General features: G+C 41.7%; 1 protein-coding gene across 3 annotated transcripts in view; it reads left to right on the top strand.

Annotated features, from left to right (window-relative positions):
- The window catches only part of RPS6KC1 (ribosomal protein S6 kinase C1), a 134,635-nt gene that overhangs the window by 69,379 nt on the left and 42,483 nt on the right, over positions 1-22,773 (top strand). For all 3 annotated transcript variants that reach the window (XM_032771241.2, XM_075064327.1, XM_032771244.2), the window contains one exon: positions 2,717-2,809. In XM_032771241.2, the coding sequence (XP_032627132.1) occupies positions 2,717-2,809 (93 nt within the window). The remainder of the gene's footprint in view (positions 1-2,716; positions 2,810-22,773) is intronic.

The following is a 22,773-nucleotide window of genomic DNA, read 5'->3' as shown; positions in this document are numbered from 1 at the left end:
GCAGCTCCACCGGAGCCGCGGGAAACAGCACCCAGGCAAGTGAAATGGCCGCGCCTAGGCGCTAAAAAACATAGCGCCGGTCCTGACCCTCGTCATTTATACTGAAATTGGACAAATGCCTCCTTGCAACCGAAGCAGGTCTACACGACGACTTTAAGCAGCTCCACCGGAGCCGCGGGAAACAGCACCCAGGCAAGTGAAATGGCCGCGCCTAGGCGCTAAAAAACATAGCGCCGGTCCTGACCCTCGTCATTTATACTGAAATTGGACAAATGCCTCCTTGCAACCGAAGCAGGTCTACACGACGACTTTAATGGACCATGGACGCAAACAATCGATTTCGGGATCCCACTGTGGACGCGCTAAACCGATTTTATTAGATCTGTTTTGTAATATCGGTTTAAGCTAATTCGAAATAATCATGCAGTGTAGACGTACCCTAAGAGGAATACATCTGAAGAAAAAGGGGAGGAAAGAGAAAAACATGCATCTCTCCTTGATAACATTCAAAGCTGACTAGCTAGGAGAAACTTCACTTTAGCTGAGCAAATTTTGTTCTTGACTTAATCCACTTACTTGGTAGCACAAGCTTTGTCCATCTAGTGGCACTATTATGCTAGTATCTAAGCATTTATTGTACTTTATTATTCATTCTTGATTTTTGTCTCTCTTCTACTCTTGTGCCAAATAAAGTTTTTTTGCTTTTATTTGAGATCGTTGGAATTAATTTACATAGATGGTTACATTGGGGACAACCACTGTCCAATGGCCCACAGAGATGGAAACTGAGTTCTAATCAGAAGTGGGAATGTGGGGACAACTGAGACACCTAAAGGAGCATGTAAAGTGCTGTGAAGGAGGAGGTGGGCATCATTGTGGGCAAAAAGAGAACCAGGGGAATAGACCTGACTCCTTGATTGTCACTGTCAAGAATTAGGTAGCATGGCTGATCTTCTTGTCTACAGCAATTGTAAGAAAACATGGTGAGAATAGTGACACATGTCCTCAAATGTTGACATACATAGTGTTTGACATGAAGTTTGTCTAGATGAGGATGAAGGGGGTGGCTTTTTTTGGCCAGCGGTTACTGGCCAGGCTCAGAGGCTCACTCATTTTCAGGAATGTTCGTCTTGTTATTCTGGATCACAGTTTACCTCAGATTTCCCTTCACTCCTCCTTGCTGTTAGCTCTTTATTTCCATCTGGCAGGGTGAGTTCATCTGGAGTTAGTTTTCCTCAACAGTCGGTGCTGAAGGTGGTAGGTTTGGACCTTTCCTTTCCTTCTTGTTCAGGAAACTACACCTCTCCACAGGGAAAAAGATAAACTTTACAAAAGAGCTTTGCTTCAGTTTAATATTTTAATCTGTAAAGCCATTGGAAGCTGTCTTATCTGTAGGTAGCGGGTTGGTGTCTGTGGCTCTGTGCAGAAGCTGCATACTTGATTTTTTTTGGAGGGAAGGATCTGATTATTTGTTGTTAGGGCAGATAAGTGGCTAGAATTTTTTGAAAATATGACTTATTCAAGTGTCATAGGTGTGCATAGTGATCTAAACAGATACAGGTACCTGTCCCAAATTGCTTGCCCTTGAACCTGTCCCCCTCTTTCTCCCCCCCGCCCCCGCCGCCCCCAACTGCTGGATAGGCAGATGAAAGTGAGCCAGCACCTGGCGATCTAACATAGCCAAGCAGGTTGGTGCAGAAAAGGAATGTGTTCTCTGTGGCCTGGGTTCCTTTCTCAATAACACCATAGAAGCCATTCGGTGGCTTCTAAAGGGATGGAGCAAGGGATGTGTCTGGCAGGTCTCAGCTGGGTTTCTCCCACCCCAGATCCCTGGGGCACAGCATGACACTGCAGGTAGCCTGTCATCTTTAGTTGAGCTAGTGCTACAAATTGCAGAATGTTTTCCCTTTTCACCACAAGTTCTGTTGTGGATTAAAGTCCAAACTTTGTTTTCAAGTGAAATTCTGTTATTCCTGGTATGCAAGGGAGATGGAGAGAAGAGCAGGGCTTGTATTATGCAAGTGTGTGTATACAGCAGTGAACACACATGCCTGACACACAGACTGTGTAAGTTACATCCTGATAGGTCACAAAACACAATGGGGACCAAAAAACCCAACAACGGGTTAACTACTTGAATAGTTAACATGCACTCTTATCTGTTTCAGTGTGACTTATTTCTGGGTGGGTAATGCATAGCTATCTTTGGCTAAAGCTGTTTTGGGGATCATTGTGTTGTGTACTTTGTTACATCAGGGTTTATGACTGACATGAGTAGAGAGCACTTACCATCAAACAAAAAGAGCACTATTTAGTATTCTATATTTTGTGTTCTTGTAATTTATAAAGCGTCTAATTTCCTTTTTCCTGTCCCTTAAGCCCTGAACTATTGTGAATCCAGAATAACTGTAAGGCTCTGATTGATTATTGTTGCCAGTGGGAGCTCAGCTATTTGTTTCTTTACCTCTGCAAAGCATTGGAAACTATATAAACTCATTTCTTTTTCTATTTTAAAATTTTGTTTTCAATGTTATCTTGATTTATTTACTTGCAACTTTTCTTACATTTAAGGACAAACAGAAAAGTTCTCCTTTCATCTCCACTCTCTCTTATTTATGATAAATTTTGTTTCCTTCGGCCTGGCATTTGCTACAGCAGGCAGTCTTCCTTCAAGTACCACCCTGACTGATGTGTAATCTTTGATATCTTCCATTAGCCTCCAGGATCACTAAGTTCAAGGCTCTCTTGGAACCTAAGGAGCCCTGCCGAGGAACTGAAGGCCTTCAGAGTCCTTGGAGTGATTGACAAGGTAATTCTTCAGTGTCTCTTCAAGGGTTCAGTCATAAATAGACTGCATGCTGACATTTTGTCTTTGAAGCTGTGGATCTTAAGGATATGAAACAAAAGGGGAAAATGACTCAAATGCATCTGCACTTTAAAATAACAAAAGTAGAAGAAAAAAGGCTTTTATCTAAGCAATTCATGTAAGGTCATGCAAAATATATTTGAGCTAAAGGATAAGGTACATGTTTGGTGGCTTCCAGTAGGATGGGGCCTGAATTTGAAAATAATGTCACTGTTACAATACTGGGATAAGGACACGTCGATACATTTTCAGTTTATTAAACTGATGGCTATTTGAAATACAGAAGGGTAAAAATTCATGCACTTTCCCGTGCAATATGGAAACTTGAGGAGGGGAGAACCCCTGTGAAAAAGATATTTGCTCTCTCTCCTCTTAGAACCTTGAATTCAAATCCCCAGCCAAGGCAGAGATCTAGAACAAGTCAAACTAATTGTTGACTCATTCAGATAAAATCTCCCAAAATCCCAGGGTAATATCCCTCTGTAATGTGCCAACTGTAATGGACCATACAGATCTTTTGCAAGCCTAATTAAGTGACTGAAAGAATAACAGTGCATAAAGTAGCTGCACCGTTTTGATCTCACCGATTAGTTATCCCTTTACCAATTACATTTAAGATGATATATTAATCAGTAATGAGACGACTAATTCAACTTGTAATGACTCATTTCCTTGTTGCCACTTCATTCCCCTGATGCCTTTTGATTGTTTCTTGAGTGATCCCTGGCTTGTGTGCTTTGTATTTCAGGTCACATGACCCATTTATAGCTTGTATTATTAAAAATTGCTGCTACACTCTTAGTTCTGAATTTGTTCCTCTCTCTTTTGTTAGTCTGAACATAGCGATTTGGATTTTTTTTTGCCTATACTGTTATAATTGCATGCATAACTACTATGTTTCTCCTCTAGCTATCTACACTCAGATTTTAACCTTGTTTTTACAACATGCAAGGACCTTTTCGCTATAATATCATATACTTTGTATCTCCTTTCATCTGATGGCAAGTGTCTAATCTATTTAGTGTTTCTCTCTCTGTATATTTATTAAGGAGCAATTGAAAGACCAGTTTGATAAGCTGATTATAGCTGTTAGCTGTGTGCATTGTATAAATCTTTAAGACTATGGGGGATTCCAGGAACTACCTAACCTCATAATCCCCCATAAGGAGAGATGGAGCAGGCAGCTCAGAGCCTTAGGAATTGTTCATACCTGGGCATACAAGGCTATGATGATATTATAGAGAGATGGAGTAAGACCTCTTCAAATGTCTTTCTGTCTTAAAGACCACAAAATACTGAAATGATTAGTAACTTGGAAGTGATGCTCAATACCTTGTAAGGCCAAGCTCCTTTATTCCTCGGGTTAACTAAATCTGCTAGGTATCACTAGATTCCTATCTAGCAAGCTTCTAGGTACAAGCCTGATATATCCAGATCCTGGAATCAGAACTTCTTCTGCAAAGAGACAAGGTTACTGGGGTGACAAAAAAAAAAAAAGAGATTTAATATTGGAGACATCACCATGGCATGCATTCTAACAGTATTTTGTTGTATAGACAGCCAGCTAGTATGCCATAAGGGACAGATTTAAATTTGAATGATTGTTCAGAGATGGAGCAAGACGTTTTCGGATGTCTGTCTACTTGTATACCTGCTCCCAGGCTCTCTACTGTTCTTCTAAGTTTTAATTTTACTCTGAGCTACAGTTTGTTTTTATCATTTGATTATAGTGTCATAAGTGTGTACCTAGTGTTTTAGAGCAAGTATAAAGTCAATCCCTGCCCCAAAGGAGCTTAATCATAGAGTATGTTATGTTTTATATACACACATTTTATATTCATACACAAGTGTTTATTATGAATGTAGTACAAGGACTGTGCTTTTACCCTCACTGTAAATCATTGTGTACACTTATGTCCCATTTCTTCATGCACCCCCAATACGCTCATTCTAAGGCTCCAATTTTGGGAGAGCTTAAACATGTGCGTAAACTACTAATGTAACTAGTGACACTGAAAGCAAGCGTACTCCAGTGAGTACAAGTGTGTACGTAATATAGACATATCACAAGTAAATTTATAAATATTAGATTGTCTAAAGGACCCCATAATACTTTGAAGTTTCACTCACCACAGAAAAGCAGCTGCTACTGGGCTAGTGTGCATAAATAGGTATTCAGCCAGTGCACAGCACAACAGTCAGTTTTGGTCAAGAATATGGAGGCAAACCTCTACTCCTTCTATGGCATCTTTAATATCCTTGCAGAGCAGACAGTCTCATCTCTCACTGCTAATGCTTGGCACAGGGTATAAGGCCTTGTCTGCACTACAGGGCAAATTCGATCTAAGCTATGCAGTTTGAGTTACGTAAATAGTGTAACTCAAATGGATGTAGCTTAGACCTGCTTACCCGCAGGGTCCAGACTACACGATATCGACAGGAGATGCTCTCCCGTCAACTCCCCCTAAGCCTGGTCTACACTGCGGGGGGGATTGATCTAAGAGACGCAACTTCATGGTGCTGGATTGACGGCCGCCGCTCCCCCATCGACTTTGCTTCTGCCTCTCGCAGTGCTGGAGTTCAGCAGTCCATGGGAGAGCGATCGGGGATCGATATATTGCATCTACACTACATATGATAAATCGATCCCCGATAGATCGATTGCTACCCACCGATCTGGTGGGTAGTGTAGACATACCCCTACTCTTCTCAATCAAGTGGAGTACAGGAGTAGACGGGAGAGCTATCTGCAGTCAATTTAGCGGGGCTTCACTAGACCCGCTAAGTTGACTGCCAATGCATCGCTCATCGCTTTCCCCCAATAAGTGTAGACAAGCCCTAAGTGTGCCCATTGCTACTTACCTTGTAAAACCACCTCTAGACCAAGGTATGGGAGAACATCCATATGCAGGAAACACCATTTATGTGTGGTGTGTACCTTTCCAAACCATTGCTATGTTCCTGATCCATTTCAGCAGCTAGCGTGGTGTATATCTGTGACTTGTCAGCTTGCTCCTGGCTGCAAAGCAAGATATCCCATGTTAACTGGTCTCCCTCATATGAACTCTTTAGATAGTGTTTTGCTTTTCCCTGAACAGGCTTGTGATGTACTGTTAGCACCTACAGAATGCAGTGTCCTCTTAAAAATGAAACAAGTGGCATCTCAAAGGCAGGGTTTTCTGAGAAGTAGGTACTTCTACAGACACTATACTGTGTGTTGTAGTGCTTAAGTACAAATCACCAGGCTAGTGAAACTTTGGTCTCATCTCAGTTGCAGCCATGTGGGAGCATTTGTTTGCAACATTTAGCCCAAACCATATTATAACGTGTTTTGTCTGTGAAGATGAGGCAAAATCATGTGACAGCCTCATCTTTCAGGACTGTAGCACAGTTGCCTTAAAGTAGTTTATAAAGATTTGGGACACAACAGGGGGTAACCAGGTCTGCATCACACACAGCTTTTTCTGGCAATCTCCTAATCTTTGTTCTAGTCATGATATAACTTCCTTGGTCCTAATAACAATGAGAGCACCAATGGAGATGGACTAATGGAATTCGTGCCATTGTGGTGTTTAGCATCTAGATTTGTTTAGCATCTAGATTTGTTCTGAGGAAAGTTAATACGGTAAAAATGCTGGTGGCCAGTCTATATCGTAATGCTCCTACTGTTGCTAGATGTTGTGGAGTTGCAACTGTGCAATACCAGCGATGACTCAGGAAAAAACAGCTTCTCTGGAACTTTTCTCAGACTGAGACTGTCCTTTGTTGGATATGCTGCCAAGATTTAAAAAAGGAACTGGGGTGACTTTTTTGTGTGTGCCCTCAACTTGAGATGTCTGGAAAGAGCCTGATTTTCAGAAAATAGGGTGCTCATCATTTTCTGAAACTCTGGCTCCTTCAAGCTGTCTCATGCTGGGCACCAAAAATACTTGTCAATTCTTGACAATTTTGGCCATGGCTTTCTTATCTTTTTTTTTCATTTGTGCTGTTTGCTTCAAAAGTAAACAGTGTGCTGCCATACTCGGCACAGGCTTTTATATTTTTACAACAGGAAGGGCCCTCCTGTGAATAGTTTTTTTTGCAAATGGTATTTGAATCTACTGAAAAATGAGGCTCTTGTCCTTTGAATGTTCAGGGCTCTAATCTATTGTGGATAGGTGAATGTAATTCCTGTGAGCATTAATGTATCACGCCAAAGAGTGGGCTTGTGTGTGTCTAGCTATAGATACCCCCTGACCAAATGTAATCAGTTACATGAGCACAGTAAAGCATCTTAAACCTGCAGACTCCTTTCTGAAGTAGAAAACTTTTCTTTCATAACGTATTTAGTTCAAAATGTTTGTGTTGCAGAATCTATGCTGAGTTTCTGCCCCGGCAAGCAACTCTTTACTTTGAAGCTATAATCATTTCCTGAAGAAACTGATTTTCCATGGTACTGCAGACACTTTAACAATGCTGTTTCAAGCCCAATGTCTTATTCTTTAGTGGGGAACCCTATGTTATTTAGATTGATTCTATTTAAAGATTCATCTTGTAGCCCTTTAAAGCAGAGTTCGTTAAGTAAGGACTATGATGCTATAAGCAATGTTTCGTAACTTTTTCCCCCAGACAGCTAAATTTGATGCAGTTGGTATTGGTGTAAATCTGGAGAAACACAATTGGCTTCAGTGGACTTCTATCTGGATTTTCTCTGATGATTCTGATCTCAGTAACAGGCTTAGTCTGCCAAGACTTGTGTGAATTAGGTTTATTGTTCAATAGATTCGTGGTTAAAATAAATGTAACATAATCTGAAACACTAAGAATTAGAACATTATCATCAGTGTCCTGCTAAAATTAATTGAGAAGTCTTTGAACAGGCTTCTTACATGGATGTAAATCTCTTCCTGTAATTTTTCTGAAGAGCTGAAAAAAATCTCATTGCACTATATAACTTTGCTTCGTCACAAATATTTGGTTTTCTTTTCAGTGTTATGCTGTATGTGAGAAATCAGATCCCCAATATTAAATTATTATGCTCTATTTCTAGGGACAAGTCACCATGACACCCAAATCAATATTATTAATTATTTTAAAAGTATGATATGATTATTACTTATGTCACCCTCAAAAGCAGAAATGCAAAAAAACCAAAAAAACCAAAAACACAATGTAAAGAACCCATGTGGTACTTGCTTGCATAATGCATTTTTTTTAAATATGCTGCAGAACCATAGTTAGTTGAATTCAACAGGTTATGGTTAGTTTAACTGAGTTTAATTAAAGGGTAGAAAAAATGGGCTTGTGTTATGACAGTTTCTCTGTTGTACATGAATGTTTAATATTGCAGTAGCCATGTCTTAGTCCATGTTTACCAATTCCCCTTAGAAGCTTAAATGCGCCACTACCTCGATATAACGCAACTCAATATGACACGAATTCAGATATAACGCGGTAAAGCAGTGCTCTGGGGGGCGGGGCTGCGCACTCCGGCAGATCAAAGCAAGTTCAATACAACGCGGTTTCACCTATAATGCGGTTAGATTTTTTTGGCTCCCGAGGACAGCATTATATCGAGGTAGAGGTGTATTTTAATCCTCAGTTTTACTTTCAATAGAGTTTAAACAACACTGCAGTTGTACAATTTATGTTGACATCAGCTCATATTTTGGCACATTGCAGTCAGATAAACATTCTGCTAAATTTTGATGATTTTCCTCTCCCCTAACGTTAGTTATGGGTTTGTACAGTAGCTGTGAGCATAAAAGACTTGGAGAAAATGTAGCTACAACAATCGCATAACTATTTCAAGTCACATATTCTCGCTGTTGTGGCATTATGATGATGACAAGAACCAGAAAGAGAAACAAGTCTGAAACTAACTGTAAACAAAAATTAAACCGACTAGTCTTATTTTCATTGCCCAAACATAACACAGTGGAAACAAATAAATAAATGTCATAGTCATTAAAAAGCAGATTAAATATTTACAATTTAATTTATCTAGCTATTATTAGTAATATAAATAAGAAAACTTGTTTTGAAGAGTAGTTTTTTGTAATCGGAGTGTCTTAAATAACTATCTTGTTTTATAGCAATTTCAAATCTACTATAGTACTCACAAGTTAAAGATGGAAAAGTATTTGGATCACTCAATCCATTTCCCTGTCATTACAGAATTGTTCCATAAAATACATTTTAATATCTAGTCTAGTTTTATGTCCCAAGATTTGAGGCTTCCACCTCTTTCCCAAGGAAACTGTTTTATCTAACATATCTCACAGTTAAGAAGAGTCTCTCTTCTCCTGATATTTAGCCTTTGTTTTCCATAGTTTCATTCTATTATTCCTAGCTCTATCCAGTTTTATTAAACTAAAGAAAATAATCTCACTCCTTGGAGTTTACACACTTGACACATTTAATGTTTTCGCTTAGGCAAATTATACATACATACCCGTGTGCGTGCGCGCGCACACACACTTTTGAAATCTTTAATCATACTTCAGTCCCTATAGTTCCCTGATCACTTATGTTACTCTTCTCTGAACTCCCTCAGATTAGTCAATAACTTTCTGGTAATATGGTGCCCAGAATTGACTGCATTTGTGTCATAAATAGATAGCTAAGGGTTAATGTTTCTTTCACCTGTAAAGGGTTAACAAAGGAACCCAAACACCTGACCAGAGGACCAATCAGGAAACCGGATTTTTTAAAAGCTCAGGGAGGGAATGTTTGGGTTTATGTCTTTTTGTCTGGCTCTCAGCTATGAGAGGAATCTATCTTCAAGCTTCTAATCTTCAGTTTCAAAGTTGTGAGTACAAAGGTAGAAAAACAATAGGCTGTTATTGTTTTTTTTGTATTTACATGTGTGTAGTTGCTGGAATGTTTAAATTGTATCTCTTTTTGAGTAGGCCTGTTTATTCATTTTTTCTTTTAAGCAATTGATCCTGTATTATTGTCATCTTGATACAGAGAATATTTTGATGTCTTTTTTCTTTCTTTTTTATATGAAGCTTTCTTTTTAAAACCTGTTTGAGTTTTGTCTAGTTAAGGCTAAGGAAGAAGGAGGGGGAAATCTCTTTTTGTTAGCTTGACTAGGTTTGAATCTGCATAGGGGAAGAAGGAGGGGAGAGTAAATTGCCGTCTCTGTTTTGCATTCAGGAGTTTAAGTACAGTATCGCCAGGATAACCCAGGGAGGGGGAGCTGGAGATGAGATAAAGAGGAGACAAGGGGAGGGGTTTACTTCCTTTGTGGAAGACTCAGGGCTTCTGAGTCTTGGGGTCCCCCAGAGAAGGTTTTGGGAGACCAGAGAGGGAGCCAAGTCCTGGAAATCACTTGGCTGGTGGCAGCGATATCAGATCTAAGCCGGTAATTAAGCTTAGAGGGTTCATGCTAGCTTCTCAGTTTATGAACGCTAAGGTTCAAATCTGAGTAGGAAGCTATGACAACTTGCAGTTACACAACAATTGTACAGACAGAGATTATTACCTCCTTGCTCTGACATATTGTCTCGGGGTCAGGGCCAACTCCAGGCACCAGCCGACCAACACGTGCTTAGGCCGGCACTGGTGTGTGTTTTTTTTGTTTGTTTTTTTTGTTCGTCAGGGCAGCACTGGATGGTTTTTTTTTTTGTTTCGGCGGCGGTGCTTCGGGCAGCGCGGTGCTTGTGGGGGCAGGGGTTGGCGCGGTGCTTGGAGAGGGGGCGGGGGTTTGGGGCAGCGCGGTGCTGTGAGGGGGATGGGGTGCGGCACAGCACTCTGAGGGGAGCAGGGCTTCGGGCAGCGTGGCACTCGGGGGGAGAGTGGTGTATGGCGGGGCCGCGCTCTTCTTTTTTGCTTGGGGCAGCAGTGTTGAATCACCCAGGCTTGCCTTTATAATCCCATTACACAGCAAGCTAATGTTGTTTTTGCTCTGTTAACCCTCAAGTAGGTCTTGCTACTGGTTCCCAGACGTCCCCTCCCATTGAGTTTGTGTTTAAGATTATTTCTCCCCTTACGTATTGGACTGCATATTTCCATCAGAATCTTTTTTTAACTTGTTTTCTAAACTCTCTTGTTTTCTAAGTCCCTCTGTATTTCATTACTTGCTGCAAATATCTGTTGTACTTTTTACTTGATTTCATGTAATTAATAAAGATGCTAAATAAGAACAGTCTAAAGAACAGTTTCTCCTAACACAGAAGAATAACATAAATTTAACCCCTTCTCTCCATTCCACCCACCCACCATCAAGAAACTAACAATGCATGCTTAATTTCACTAATTCATTATAGGCCATCTGCCAGCTTCCATGTAGAAGTAGTTTGTTCTTTGGGAAAAGGACCTTGTCTTACTAAATGCTAATAAGTTGCTTGGCACACTTGATGCTTTATATTTAATAACTGTCTCATCATGGATGATACCCCGTATTATAATCCACTGGATACCTCCTCCAGCTTGATATATTGCCACGCATAGTTTTTGGCTAATTTCCAGTCTCTTTCAAGGGAGTAAGCTTTCACCTTTTACAGCACAACTAAAAGTCTAAAAACATAAGTGAGTTTTGATATTTGCTGCTCTCTGGCACTTTCAATAATTAAACCAATAGGGTTTTTCTTTTGTTAACTGTAATATTGCTCATCAAGAGAATCCACAAAGCATAAATTAATTATGGATAATCACTAAAAAAGAGGGATAACTGAAGGCATCATACTGACTGCACAGATAGTGATGAGCACTAATCTGTTTTTTTTTGTTTGTTTGTTTTTCACGAGTATCAGCCCAGTGCTTTACTGAAGTTGCCTTCTTGGCTTTATAGTCTTTGAGTGTGTGCATGTATGTGCAAGTATAAAACAATATAAATAAAGGTGGGGGGTCGGGTAGAGCTGCTCTGAAGTGACTATATTTAGTGGCAAAATAAATTTCTATTAAATAGACCATTTACTCCTATTAGCCTTGCACCGCCAACACGGCTGAGGGGACAATAAGGTGAATTTCATTCCTACTTCTGTAGCATCAACAAAATTACGTAGCAAATTCTGGTCAGTTACATCTGTGCAGTCTCCTGGATGGCAGTGGAATTTCACAGGTGTTACTGAGGTTATTACTTGACTTTTTAGTCCTGGAAGTGATAAGCAAAGAAAAAAAATCCAGCTTGGTCATCAAATCCCAGCTTGAGTTTGGAGGATTTGTGGTTGAAAAAATGATCTCATAAATGGAGCATATTTGATCTGGAGTTATACAATAAGCATAGAATCCAGTGATAATGTTATTCCACATTTATTTTCAAAATAGAACTGCAATTCAGTAACAGAGCATAAAGCCAGCTTTTCAAAGTGGTACCACCTTTGGTGGTAGCCTTATCTCCAAAAACCTTAAATTACCAGGATATATTGTTAAAATTTGTAATGCATTTCATTTGATTATACAGGAGGTGTTTGTAGCCCACATCAACACACTTTAACCCACTTTTTTTAGGAAGCCATTTTTTTTATTTATTTTAATAAATGTTGGTCAAGTAAATAGAACACACTCAAGCTAGTGTAACTATGTTGTGTTCTGTTCTGAAAATTTGTAGGATTGAAGCAACAACAGCAGTAGATTAAAACAAGGCAGAACCTAACTGCAGTTGGTAAGGCAACTGCATTTCTGTTAAAACCACCTGAGAGAGAGCAGTGCATTTATAGCAGCTTTTAGTTGATCCAATAGTGTCCCCTGTGACCTTTGTTGGGTGTTTTGTAGGGTGACTAAAGGCTCACCATGTTCTCTTTTTCTGGTGACTTGCCTATTGCCTGCCTCTGGGTTTGTGATTCCCCTTATGCTGACTTCTGCAATATTCCTTCAGTCTCTTATCTCAAGGCTTTGATGCATATGTTCTGAAGGTGGCCACCGTGACTTTGGGTGGCAGCAGATGGTAAACCTTCAGGCTGCCACCGGCTATACTGGTGTTAAGTTGGAAACTTAGCGTTTGATGAAGAATCAGTAGTGCAGATGAAAGAGCCTTTGCTGCAGAAATATCTTTTAATTAAAAAAATTAGCATACTGAAACACTTGCTAATTTCTATTCACATAAAGAATCCTAAATTTAACTGTTTTCTTAAAGCTAAACTATGGTTATTTACAAGTCAGATTTTATTTTTTCTCCAATTGTAGGTAATGTATTTAAATAGTTTTGTTTTTGATTGTTTGTAAACTGAGCTGTTGGATACAATTATAAATCAATTTTCTGAAGGTCTCTGAAGTGCAATTATTTTTAAAAGTAGTTTCAGGTAACATCAGAATTAACTTTCAGTTTTAAAAATGAAATGGGAAATCCTTGCTTGCAAACCTACAAAGAACTGGTATATTATTACCTTAGGTATTACTGATTCCCCCTATGTTGTAGTAGTTAGGTGGCAATAATTCTTTGTTTATTTGCATATTGGGACACTGCCTGGGAGAGCTAAAATACTATACAAAGCACGCTTGAGTGTGCTAATGTTGCAATATTCTTTGCCTGTCAACTTCCTGTGTAGTTTCAAATTGGCTCTTGTAGCACTGCCTACCTATGTATTTTTTTCTTGGTGGTAACATGCTATATTGGAGGATTTTAAAGCCTAAAACAATATCACATTATTATGACAAATAGGGTTTGCATCATCTCCTTTTGTATCACAGTCTCACTTGCCATGAATGGCGAATGTCTGGCGTAGCACTTACGTTGCCTCCCTTATGAGGATGGATGCATAATACTGTAGGTGACAGTTATTTGTTATAAGGTATTAGACCTCACAATTCACGCTACAGTCATCCTTACCCAACAGCTTCCATAAGCATCTGAAAGCCAGGAACAGATTGGCTTCCTAACATAACATAAGAGAAGTGTCTGTCCACAATCTGCTGTTGCTGATGCTCCTGATGCCATCGCTTTGGATAGAGTATTGGGACAAAGAACATGCCATGGAACTTCATGTTCTCAAGTCAAGCCTGTTTATGGGGGAGCTCACTGACCCTAGTTGGTGTGTGTTTTGAAAGGAAATCCTACCAAAAATCCCTAAGAAACATACACCTGCACTCTCCTCTGAAGAAATGTGGAGGAATGCCAGTATAAATAACTCCTACTGTGACAATACCAGTAAACAATGTTTGGCCCCAAAGTTTGAGGAGCGAAGGCTCTGATGTTGAGAGCAAGTCGGTGCTTAAGCCACTGGATTTATGTCTCATCTTTGCAAAAGTAGGTTATAGCAGTAGTCCTGCAAGGTAGCCCAGAGGAGGTTGTTTTTTTCTGCTCTGTAAGTACTATGCTTTGTAAAGTAGATGTACTAGGGTCTAAATGAAGTGGTTGTGCCTCTTTCTTTCTCTGGCTCATCCTCTTTTGGATTTGCATGCTATTTGCATGTTATGGTAATACCAATAATAGTGTGGTAATTACCCATTTTTGTAACTTGTGCAGATAAGGCCAATTATAGACTACATTTGATAAATTGCATGAGCATACCTGCTTCTGTACAATGTTAGGGCCCTACTCTGCAGTTATTTCAAAGTAATTTAAATATATCCTAGATCTACCCAGTCAACCTAGGATAAATGGGTGACACCAGCAGTTTCTTTAAACTTCCATCATGACACAATAATCAGTTATGCCAAATTATAGAGAAAATGAATCAATAGTAATTCTCTAGCAAACAAAATGGAGCAGTGGATTATTTTCAAATCTGTGGAAACTGATTTCAGCTTTGAGTTAAACAGAGAAAACAAGACCAAACAGGAGTTATAATGCTTGCTTGGAGAGAAAAAGCAAAGGAATGGTGGCTGGTTGGAGAGACTGGTTAATCAGTCCAGCTAGTGAACCTCAGCGACACGGAAATATTATCTGTTAAAATCTATTCTGTTACGGTTGAAAAAGAGTAGCTGCTAGTCTTTGTGATGTTATAATATAACAGCTGAAGCTAGCCCTTAAGGGGCAGGTTGTCTGCTTTATTCCAGTTAGTGGCAGTCATTCTATATGTTACTACTATAGGGCGAAGAGTCGGTAGTCTGCTCTGGTACACCGTATGTTAATACAGTTCTGATAAGCAAGTGTGAAACATGAAAGGGAGGAATACATTAATTGTATTTGTGCAATAAGGTATGCCATCAAAGGTAATTATTTCATGACAGTTTTAGTTATAGCACTTGTTTTATCATGAAATAAAATATGGCTTTAGGAGCCTTTTATTGGAAAGACAATTGTATCAAATTAGTACCAAATTAGATTTTTGTCTTTATAAAGGTGAGCAAACCCATGAGCAGTTTTTAAATTGGTGTGTTGTATTCTACAAATGAACAAATCCTGTCTGAGGGTTAAAGAAGCTATTATTTTGTCCTTTATGCTGACAGCTTCATTACTGATTGGCCTACTGTTGGTATTAAAAAAAAATGTTTGGCTCCTTATGATCTTTGTGCATGCAACTATAATTTTAATACAGAGCCATAGAACTGTTCATTAAGAAGTAACTTTAAATGAGGTTGATGCATGAGATACAGATGTTAAATGCAGACATTCTTTTTTGTATACAGCCGTATGGCTAATAATTTCCAAGTGGCTAAAGCTCTTGTTAGCAAGTGTGCTGGTGTGTTAAGAATGGCCCTATAAATAACTTTAAGAGCTGAAGTTGAAGGTGCTTTTTTTAAAGACTATTGTTAACTAAACATTATTGCCAAACAGATGGAAAGCATTCACCAGCCTGATGTTTTTAAGTCTAATTATATTATCACCAGTCCTGTACGGCTCAGTTGAAGAGGTGTATCCAGAGGCCAATTTATAATCATTTAGCCAACACCTGTTTGGGAGAAATTGACAGTCAAAGGGCACATTTAAAAAAAAATCACATATGTTCTTGTATTTATTGCCTCAATGTGAACAGTACCTACCTACAAATAAACTTGGTAAAAGAAGACAAAGTGACTGTAAACAAAACATCACTTCCTAACAATTTTTATCTGTCTTAATTTGGCATATCTTGTAAATTTTATTTTAAGCATGGTGGCAAAACCAATGTTACTCCTATGATTTATTCCACTGTCATCTTTTATTTCTGAGAACCCAATAGAACAGGCTTACAAAATCATCATGAAAATTCACCTGCCTAGGCACATTATCTACTCACCAGCCTTCCCATTATGATGAAAATGACATTCAACACATCCATCAAAAAGCTTAATCCATTGAGTGGGCAAATAGAATTTTTAGAGGCTGTTATAAAATATTTTATCGTAGTTAGATTGCATAAACTCTTGATTTAAAAGCTTCATCTTAAAACAATCAGGTATTTTTGTGCACTGTGCAATGATTGAGTATTATAGGAGGCGCTGGTAGGGACCTTTATACTTGGGTTTCCATTAGAAAAGATTATTGCAACCTTTCCTTAAGAAGGTTTAACACATCCATGGTTTGCAGCAAGCCTTTGAAATTAGGCAGGGAGAAAATTCTTGGCTGGGGAAGTACCTTGTCTTCATCCCATGAAATTCCATTCAGGTTTAACATAGTTATAATTGATTAAAAATCACAATTTCCCTTCTCTTGCCTGTATTCCTCTGGAATATGTTGGGAGTCTGCTCAGATAATTAAGTATGAACATTCTAAAGAGCTAGGCCCACTCTGCTATTACTTTACTGGGAATATCTGTGAGCTGCTCTCCGGGCACCATTATCCTTGGACTCAGCATATGGTTCCAGCATTCCATTCCACCCCCACCTTGTGGGTAACCAATGGGACAAGATCTTCCCCCAATTCTCAGAGGGGAGGGAGAGCTGAGTGGAGTTCTGAGAGCCCCCAAATCAGCACACAATCCCAGCAGACCATCCCTCTTTTGGTGGTGCCAGCTGGGGCAGGAGTGCTCCTCTTCCCAGAAGGTTGGTGGAGGAGGGGAGAAAAAGCTGGGCTGGCCTGCTCCTGCCACCCACTGCCCCCAGAACATGGTGCCATTGGTCCATCACCCCTCTGGCATGTGTTCTGCTGCTGCCAGCTGATGTAGTTGTCCTGTAGCTCAAGTTGTAGCAGTTCGTGCTGCAGGTTGCGTGGATAACTATAAATCTGGCATTTCCTGTCCTTTTTTTTTTTTAATGCTTCACTTTGCTGCCTAAATAATGTTTTAATGTAGTTTTTTTCTTTTTAAAAATGTAATCGTATTTACATTGGAAGTATAACTGTGTGGAGAAATTTAAAGAGGGAATATTTGACTCAGACTAGACACTCTCTACACTTTTGATCTTGGAGTATTGGTATTGTACATGTACCATTTTACGTTATTGTGCTGAACTGGAACTCTTCAGATATGCCTGAGCATCTATACTCCTTGGAATTCAAGGGTAACATGCTCAAGAGTGGGGGGGGGGGGTTGCAAAGAGATTTGGAGAACTACAGTTCCCTAAAATTGGAATTTCTGAGGACTGTCTTTCAAACAAGTGTCAATACTAAATTAACTAATTAGATTCGTTCTGCTGCAAAAGTTACAAAATGTTCTTTAGCACCCATGGTGGTGTCACTACATTATAAATGAAGTTGTCTGCGATATGTGTGAAGCAAAGTCAGTACACTGTAATGAAGACTGTCTTTTACAGCTATATCTTTTCCTCTTTCTGCAATGAATCCATTCTTTTTTCCTAAATAAATATTCTCTTTCCATCTTACTGTAATATTGCGGTCCTGACAGCTGGATTTCTCTGCAGCAATTTGTGTTGCCAGTTATAAATCCACCAAAATTATAAAGTTGTGGAGGAATTCAACAGCAGTGATAGTAGAACTGATTTAAGGCATTAAAACTTTGTAGGTGCTGCCACAACCAATAAGATCTAGAGCAAGCCATGTTATTGTGATAATGCACAATTTGTTTTTTCTTCCGACACACAGTCTTCAGTTTGACTTCCTGGGAGGGGCACAGGAGCCAGCAAACAGAGCTATAAACAGGGGAATTCCAGTGGGAGTTCTGTTGGAGGAGAAGATTTTTGTATTTTGTGTATTGTATTTTGTAGTTATATGTGTGGAGGTTGGTAGGGGCAGTGTGCTGGAGAGAAGCTGAGCCCTGATTAGGGGGCGAGGCTTCTCTGCTTAGGGGTCCTATAAAGGTAGCCAGCCAGTCAGGCAGCGGCATAGACAGCTGCAGTGGCACAGGAGTCAGCAAACAGAGCTGTGAACAGGGGAGTTTCAGTGGGAGTTTGCAGGAGAGACTAAGGGTATGTCTACGCTACGGGATTATTCTGATTTTACGTAAACCAGTTTTGTAAAACAGATTGTATGAAGTCGAGTGCACGTGGCCACACTAGGCACATTAGTTCGGCGGTGTGCGCCCATGGTCCGAGGCTAGCGTCGATTTCTGGAGCGTTGCACTGTGGGTAGCTATCCTGTAGCTATCCTATAGTTCCCGCAGTCTCCCCCGCCCCTTGGAATTCTGGGTTGAGATCCCAGTGCTTGATGGGGCAAAAATCATTGTTGCGGGTGGTTCTGGGTACAGCCTCACCCCTCCCTCCGTGAAAGCAGCAGACAACCGTTTCGCGCCTTTTTTCCTGGGTGAACTGTGCAGGTGCCATAGCACGGCAAGCATGGACCCTGCTCAGATCAATACCGCAATCGTGGACGTTGTAAACACCTTGCGCATTCTCGTGTAGTCTATGCTGAACCGGGACCTGCAAAGCCAGGCGAGGAGGAGGAGGCGGCTATGGCAGCGCGGCGACGAGAGTGATGAGGACATGGACACAGAATTCTCTCAAACCGTGGGCCCCTGCGCTTTGGAGATCCTGCTGGTAATGGGGCAGATTCTAGCCATTGAATGCCGATTTTGGGCCCGGGAAACAAGCACAGACTGGTGGGACCGCATAGTTTTGCAGGTTTGGGACGATTCGCAGTGGCTGCGAAACTTTCGCATGCGTAAGGGCACTTTCATGGAACTTTGTGACTTGCTTTCCCCTGCCCTGAAATGCCATAATACCAAGATGAGAGCAGCCCTCACAGTGGAGAAGCGAGTGGCAATAGCCCTCTGGAAGCTTGCAACGCCAGACAGCTACCGGTCAGTCGGGAATCAATTTGGAGTGGGAAAATCTACTGTGGGGCTGCTGTGATGCAAGTAGCCAAAGCAATCATTAAGCTGCTGCTACGAAAGGTTGTGACTCTGGGAAACGTGCAGGTCATAGTGGATGGCTTTGCTGCAATGGGATTCCCTAACTGTGGGGGGGGCGATAGATGGAACCCATATCCCTATCTTGGCACCGGAGCACCAGGGCACCCAGTACATAAACCGCAAGGGTACTTTTCAATGGTGCTGCAAGCACTGGTGGATCACAGGGACGTTTCACCAACATCCACGTGGGATGGCCAGGAAGGGTTCATGACGCTCGCGTCTTCAGGAACACTACTCTGTTTAACGCTGCAGCAAGGGAATTACTTCCCAGACCAGAAAATAACAGTTGGGGATGTTGAAATGCCTGTAGTTATCCTGGGGGACCCAGCCTACCCCTTGATGCCATGGCTCATGAAGCCATACACAGGCAGCCTGGACAGTAGTCAGGAGCTGTTCAACTACAGGCTGAGCAAGTGCAGAATGGTGGTAGAATGTGCATTTGCCGTTTAAAGGCGCGCTGGCACATTACTGACTCGCTCAGACCTCAGCCAAACCAATGTCCCCATTGTTATTGCTGCTTGCTGTGTGCTCTCCACAATCTCTGTGAGAGTAAGGGGGAGACCTTTATGGCGGGGTGGGAGGCTGAGGCAAATCACCTGGCCGCTGATTACGCGCAGCCAGACACCAGGGCGATTAGAAGAGCACACCAGGAAGCGGTGCGCATCAGAGAAGCTTTGAAAACGAGTTTCATCACAGGCCAGGGTACGGTGTGACTGCTGTGTTTGTTTCCCCTTGATGAACCCCCCCCTTGATTGACTCATTCCCTGTAAGCAACCCACCCTCCCCTTCGATTACAGCTTGCTTAAGGAAATAAAGTCACTATCGTTTAAAAATCATGTATTCTTTATTAAAAAGTCATTATAAAAAGAGGGAGAAACTGACAAGGTATCCCGGGGTGGTTTGGGAGGAGGATAGGAGGGAAGGAAAAGGCCACTAAAAATTTCAATGTAATGACAGCCTTTTGGTTGGGCTGTCCACGGGGGTGGAGTGGGCGGGTGCACGAAGCCTTCCCCCACGCGTTCTTACACGTCTGGGTGAGGAAGATATGGAACATGGTGAGTGGTGAGGGTGGTTACACAGGGGCTGCAGCGGCACTCTGTGACCCCGCTGCTCTTCCTGAAGCTCCACCAGACGTCGGAGGATATCAGTTTGATCACGCAGCAGCCCCAGCGTTGCATCCCGCCACCGCTGATCTTCCTGCCTACACCTCTGATCTTCCTGCCGCCACCTCTCATCTCAAGCGTCTCCTCTCCTGTCCTCCATCCTCACGTTGGTCCCTCCTGTCCTCACGTTCACTGGCATCTTTCCTGTAATTTGATACCACGTCCTTCCACTCATTCAGATGAGCTCTTTCATTGCGGGTCACTTCCATGATTTCCGAGAACATTTCGTCTCGCATCTTTTTTTTCCTCCGCCTTATCTGAGATAGCCTTCGGGATGGAGTAGGGAGGCTTGAAAAATTGCAGCTGCATGGGAGGGAAAAAAGGGAGAGAAGTATTTAAAAAGATACATTTTACAGAACAATGGTTATACTCTTTCACAGTGAACAACACTATTCGCGAAAGCTCAGCGCTATTCCCTCTTCCTCCCTCGCCGCACACTTTGCTTACATCCAAGGAAGGATTTCTTTTAAGCATACAGGGCAAAACAGCACAGTAGAATGTGCATTGCTCTTCCCCTATACTTAATTCCTGAATATCAGCCAGGTTACTTATGAAGATATATCACTCTCCTGATGGAATAACACAGTGAGCTAAGAACGCGGATGTTTTGTTTGAATGCCAGCAATCACCTGGGATCATTTTACGCAGCAAGTGCTTTGTCCATGCAATGATACCGATTCATTGGCTACATGCATGCGTGGTAACAGTGTCCTATTACCATGGTACGGAATAAGTGCCTTGCCCAGAAACTCTGCAAAGGCTTTTGGAGTACCTTCAGGAGGACGACCTTCATGGAATTCCTGAGGATTCCGCTCCATACCCCAGACATGTTAACAACTTTTCCATAACCTGGTACTGCTGCGGAACTGCATCGCCCAAGCCCTCAGGGCAAAATCCGATTCATTAAAAATGCTGCTTTATAACACGTTTTTTATATTTTACAAACGTACATTTCGACCTAGAGATCGCTTTCATTATGGTTTGCAACTGTCTGGGCTAGGCTTGGGAGGGCTGGGAGCGTAATCAATCTGGGTACAACTAAGCTTCCTGTCTGTTGGGGCTAAACGGAGTTCTGTGTTGCTCTCTTGAAGAGCTTGTTCATCCTCTTCGCTCCCATATCTCTGCCCGTCCACAAGATCCTACAAGTCCATGGGCTGTAGATTACAACAACCCGCCTCGATCCAGGGACACGTGTGGGGTAAGGTGGCGCACCCCCCTAGATTGATGCAATCGTCTCAGCTAGAAGTGGCATGTTTTCGGCCCTGCCTGGACTCTTCCGTTGCTTCTTTGGTTTTCTGGTAGTGCTGTTCTGAGCTCCTTAACTTCCACTGCATGAATCCCTTGGTGTGGCTCTCGCCATCATAGCCTGGAAATTTTTTCAATATTTTCTTCATGTTCATCTTTGTAACGGAGTTCTGTAGCACAGAATCCTCTCGCTCATAAAGCGATCTCAGATCCAGTACCTCCGTGCGGCCTGTTGGAGCTCTTTTTCGATTCTCAGAAGACTGCATTGTCCTGGCTGCATCGATGTCTGTGTGGTCACCTTGCTGATCAGAGTCCACGCGGCAAAAGGAAATGAAATTCAGGTTTGCGGGGCTTTTCCTGTATACCTGGCCAGTGATCCAAGTTCAGATTGCTATCCAGACCATCACATGGTTGCGCTGTGGGATACTGCCTGGAGGCCAGTACTGTCGATTTGCGGCCACGCTAACCCTAATCTGATATGGTAATACCGATTTTAGCACTACTCCTCTTGTTGGGGAGGAGTACAGAAACCGATTTAAAGAGCCCTTTATATCAATATAAAGGGTCTCGTTGTGTGGACGGGTACAGCGTTAAATCAATTTAACGCTGCTAAAATCGGTTTAAACGCGTAGTGTAGACCAGGCCTAAGAGACCTAGGCAGAGGAATTGGCAGGCTAGTGAAGGGAGTGGGTGGTGTTCTGCTGGTGTTCTGGTGCCTATTGTGGGTTTGTTTTGCTGTAGATGGTGGTAGTTTTCTTTGGCTTGTGTTTCCTGGACTAACAGGTTTTAGGTGGGAAGGCTATGACCGATACAGAGACAACAGTGAAAGACAGAATGAGGATGACTGGATGTGGAAGCTGTGGCATGTACATGATCCTGTAGGGGGTACCTGAAAAGGGTTTCGTCTGCATGAAGTGCCGCTTGATAGAGCTGATGGAAGAAAAGATCCGAGGACTGGAGATGCAGGGGGAAACTCTGGTCAAGTTTAGAAGGGGTTTCAAGCAGATGATGGAGAAAAGACATGAGGAGGCTGAAGGGATAAGCTCAGTCTTGCAGATGGAAGCAGGACCAAAGAATTCTCAGGGGAGACTGTTGGGTGAGGAAAGTGGACAGTGGAAGCGTGTGACTAAGAGAACCAGGCAGAGGAAAAGACGGGCCAGTGAAGGAGAAATAGAGCTAAGGAACAGGTTTGCAGAGTTGGAAAATGAAGAAGGGGCACAGCAGGTGGTCGCTGAAGGTAAGAGGGCAAGGAAGAAGAGAAGAGCAGCTAGTCCTATGGGAAGAGGGGAAGAGTCAATGGAGACAACACCAAATATGAACCCCAGGAAGATACAGGATGGGTTGCGGAGGATTGCAAGAGACAATAGAAATCAAGAGGACTTGCAGCCAGATGGAACAGGGGATAGAC

This window comes from Chelonoidis abingdonii, chromosome 3, assembly GCF_003597395.2.
Source record: "Chelonoidis abingdonii isolate Lonesome George chromosome 3, CheloAbing_2.0, whole genome shotgun sequence".
Taxonomy (NCBI): domain Eukaryota; kingdom Metazoa; phylum Chordata; order Testudines; family Testudinidae; genus Chelonoidis; species Chelonoidis abingdonii.
This window is presented reverse-complemented; position numbering and strand designations above follow the sequence as displayed.